This window comes from Cervus canadensis, chromosome 31 (genome assembly GCF_019320065.1).
Source record: "Cervus canadensis isolate Bull #8, Minnesota chromosome 31, ASM1932006v1, whole genome shotgun sequence".
Taxonomy (NCBI): domain Eukaryota; kingdom Metazoa; phylum Chordata; class Mammalia; order Artiodactyla; family Cervidae; genus Cervus; species Cervus canadensis.
Genome location: NC_057416.1, coordinates 16,092,888 through 16,097,228, shown reverse-complemented (window position 1 = coordinate 16,097,228; position 4,341 = coordinate 16,092,888). Strand labels below are relative to the sequence as shown.

Here is a 4,341-nt window from a genome sequence, read left to right as displayed (position 1 = left end):
AAAGAAAGTGGATTCTGAATGAATTTACAGCATTGATGACATAAACACACACACAAAGGTAAGAGAGGAAGAGATCACTCACATGCTAACCCTGTTTGTGTGTGTTGGAGGGAAAGAATAATGGAAGAACATAAAACAAATTCAATGAGATATTTACTTTAAAAGTTCAGAATCTCTTTCTTTTTCTGAAAGGATCAGGTCATTGAAAATAAGTTCAAAATTAGAAGTGTATCTGACAAATAGAGAATTGCTAGAACTTAGGTGAAGGATTCTGTTACAAACATAAATTTTACCTAATAGAAATAAAGGCGAACGGGCAAACATAGCACCATTAGTTAGCAGGAAGGGACTCCCTTGCAATCTTCTAATAGAACTGTCTGATATCTTCCATATAATATGTTTCCACTTTTAAAATCAAAAGTTCTTGCCCCAGAGTTCAATATTAGAGAAAATCTCCAAGGAATTTGTAACATTTTTAGGATGAAGAAAAGATCTGGAAATTGAAGTCTGTAGTTCTTTTATAAGAATTTTGCATAGATGCCATTGAAGAGTAATTCTGAGTTCTAGGCTTCTGCATCCTTAGAGAAAAGAATAGCATGTAATTTTAATTGGAAAACATGTGAGTTGTGAAAAATACTCTTTTGTGCAGTATAACCCAATATGTGTAATAGTTTTAATCCTCACATATATGAATGCTTTGAAGGTAGGATTAATTCATAGAAAACACCAGTGGCATCAACCATTTCCTAAAGTGATCAAGATCGCCTGGAGAAATATCAATAACCTCAGATATGCAGATGACACCACCCCTATCACAGAAAGCGAAGAAGAACTAAAAAGCCTCTTGATGAAAGTGAAAGAGGAGAGTGAAAAAGTTGGCTTAAAACTCAACATTCAGAAAGCTAAGATCGTAGCATCTGGTCCCATCACTTCATGGCAAATAGATAGGGAAACAATGGAAACAGTGACAGCCTTTATTTTTTTGGGCTCCAAAATCACTGCAGATGGTGACTGCAGCCATGAAATTAAAAGACGCTTGCTCCTTGGAAAAAAAGCTGTGACCAACATAGACAGCATATTAAAAGGCAGAGACATTACTTTGCCAACAAAAGTCCGTCTGGTCAAAGCTATGGTTTTTCCAGTAGTCATGTATGGATGTGAGAGGTGGACTATAAACAAAGCTGAGCGCTGAAGAATTGATGCTTTTGAACTGTGGTGTTGGAGAAGACTCTTGAGAGTCCCTTGGACTGCAAGGAGATCAACCAGTCCATCCTAAAGGAGATCGATCAGGTCCTGGGTGTTCATTGGAAGGACTGATGCTGAAGCTGAAACTCCAATACTTTGGCCACCTGATGCTAAGAGCTGACTCATTTGAAAAGACCCTGATGCTGGGAAAGATTGAAGGCAGGAGGAGAAGGGGACGACAGAGGATGAGATGGTTGGATGGCATCCCCGACTCATTGGACGTGAGTTTGAGCAAGCTCTGGGAATTGGTGATGGACAGGGAGGCCTGGCGTACTGCCTTCCATGGGATTACAAAGAGTCGGACAGGACTGAGTGACTGAACTGAACTGAAAGGGATCATTTCAAAGAAGAAATCAAGCAAAAAATGGCCTATGCTTAAAATCTGTTATTTGAGTCTAACTCTGTAAAGAATGAGATTGTAGCAGCATCTTGATATCAAGCTGCTGGTGCATTCACCTCCCCTCCCTCCCTCCTCTCTCTGTGTGATTCATGCTTGCTCAGTGACCATGTGCCATCCTTACATAGTCCTAAGCGGCCTTGGTCACCAGGTAAGGTGTATATTATGGCAGATTCAGAACTGCTTTTGAGGTCAATTTTGGCTTTTCCTTTCATAGGTGCTATCTGAGTTCACCCCTCTGCGTAGGGCGCATTTATGGCCATGCCGTTTGCAACGCCCACCTCCACAGGGCAGGCGTCACACTGTGCCGTGAACCACGGCCCCCTGTCTTTCCAGAGGCATCAGAGGCCACCCAAGTGGGCGTGGCTCTTGGTTAATGTCACTGGTTTCCAGAAGAGATCACTTGCCACATCTTTTACTTGATTCATTTCCAAAGCTAACTGGCAGCATAGGTATGTACAAAGCAGATGTAAGTCCAGGATTAAAAACTTTGAACGACTTGCTGTTTCTGTTGTCACAGAATAGATAAGAGCTCCAAAGAGCTGACAGTAACTCCTTGTTGCATCAAAGCATGAGAAGGAAAATCAGAGCCAGTGGAATGTTCTAGATCATAAAGAAGGTAACACTTCAGTGACTTCGAGAGAGCACCTTTTGGAGCATGGTGAGCAAGTTACCCTGATTGTAGGAAGTTGAGAAGATGGAAGAAAATAGTTCATACTCATAGGCTGCTGACTTAGATTTTAGCAGTAAGACAAGTGAAAAAGACTGAAAGATGCAGTAGGATCTTGGCGGGGGCGGGGGCGCGGTTTGGTATGTGTGTGCAATTTGGGGAGAATTTGGGGTGTTACTGTACAGAAAGAAAGAGAAACTGAAGATACTGAACGGGAGCCCCCGAGGTGGGTAGAGCAGCAGGGCACCTCCGGCTTGGGGAGGACGTGTCACCCTGGGCCCAAGTAGCAGGTGAGCCAACGCAGGAGCGCTGACACCTCTTCCTTGGGAGGCCACATTTTGGATGGTGTCCAGGCGCCTCAGCTAGCCTTCTGTAGCTAAAAATGCGTGCTGTTATTAATAGGTGGGGTCTTTAGAAGGGTACTGAAATCAGGGCTGTTTTCCCCGAGCCTTTGGTTTTAGGATACCAGGCAGAGCTCCGCACCGAGCAGTGCCTCACGTCAGGGAGGCTCATTATGCTGTGCTACAGCCTAAAAGGGATGCCTGCGGCTCCCACGCACACAGTTAGCTCGTAACTCTCCCATCCCTTTCTGCAAAACACCACGGGGACTATATCTTTCTACTTGTACATACATCTCAGATTCCTCTCTAGTAAATTTTTCCCGTTCCCAGGCTGCTGTTAATGCTCACAGTATCTCCTGGTTTTGCCTGTAGACACCATTCTCGGGAGAAGGCGGGGAGCACGCGCTGAGGTTTTCTTTAGGGCTGCTCCTGCCTCGGCTCAGAGGTCAGGGTGCACGGGACAGGAATGCTCATTCCCAAAGATAACAGTGTCCTCCTGTCTGAGCACATTTGATTCAGTCACACAGAAGCTAGCACATAGCCAGTTGTCTTTGGTCTCTTTCCCAGGGAAATTTTTCTACAGCATTTTGAATGTGTGAATCTTATAAAGTGCCTTTCTTCCTCTGAAATAACTTTGACATGAGGCAGATGAGTGGCAGTGAGGTCAGTGGGCCTCCTAGCTCAACCTTTGTAAAATGAAAAATGCTTTTAACCTGGTGGGGTTGTTGATTTTAATTGTATAGGAGGACTGCACTTTAAGAAGGATTCCTATTTATATTTTATCTATGTTCATAAACATTTACTATATATAAATTCAAAGAAACTTCTGTACTGTCAGTTTCAACTTGGCAAAAGTAGAGTTTTAAAAAAATAAAATCTTGACTTCTGTCTCCCCAGCACTTTAATGGGTGTTCCTGGGAGGACCATGGGGGTGATGTTCACCCCTCTGACAGTGAAATACACATATTACGACACTGAACGCATTGGAGTTGACCTGATCATGAAGACCTGTTTTAGCCCCAACCGGGTGATCGGCCTCTCCAGTGACTTGCAGCAAGTGGGCGGGGCTTCCGCTCGCATCCAGGACGCCCTCAGCACAGTGTTGCAGTATGCGGAGGACGTGCTGTCTGGAAAGGTGTCAGCCGACAATACTGTGGGCTGCTTCTTGATGAGTCTGGTTAACCAAGTACCCAAAATAGTTCCCGAGGACTTCGAGACCATGCTCAACAGCAACATCAACGACCTGTTGATGGTGACCTATCTGGCCAACCTCACACAGTCACAAATTGCCCTCAATGAGAAGCTTGTGAACCTGTGAAGGGGCCGTGGGCAGCCCTCCTGCCACACTGGGCCCCAGCCAACCCCAGGACCCAGATGGAGTGAAGGAGAACTGGTGTCTTTGTGATCTGAGTCACACTGAGTCAATCAACTGCTTGTGACTCTAAATAAACATAGACTACCTTTTGTAAGTGGAAAAAAAAAAAATGAAATATGGTCACATAAAATGAAGCCTTTTGACGTCTCAACATTGCATAGGTATGAGAAAAGTCCACTGCCTCCTAAACTATTACTCTAAGTTTTGTCTTTGTTCAGTTGCTTAGTTGTTTCTGACTCTTTGCAACCCCATGGACTGCAGCACACCAGGCTTCCCTGTCCTCTACTATTTCCCAGAGTTTGCTGAAACTGAT

At 44.3% G+C, this 4,341-nt stretch overlaps 1 protein-coding gene across 1 annotated transcript; it reads left to right on the top strand.

Annotated features, from left to right (window-relative positions):
* Positions 1–3,538: 3,538 nt before the first annotated feature.
* LOC122432582 (eukaryotic translation initiation factor 3 subunit F-like) lies at positions 3,539–4,125 on the top strand. Its single transcript, XM_043454603.1, has one exon. It carries the CDS (start codon positions 3,558–3,560, stop codon positions 3,969–3,971), a length of 414 nt encoding a protein of 137 aa, XP_043310538.1. The 5' UTR covers positions 3,539–3,557; the 3' UTR covers positions 3,972–4,125.
* The last annotated feature ends 216 nt before the right edge of the window (positions 4,126–4,341 follow it).

Bases quoted from the DNA above. Each gene is read 5' to 3' on its own strand.
- LOC122432582 (XM_043454603.1), top strand. From the start codon at position 3,558: ATGGGTGTTCCTGGGAGGACCATGGGGGTGATGTTCACCCCTCTGACA.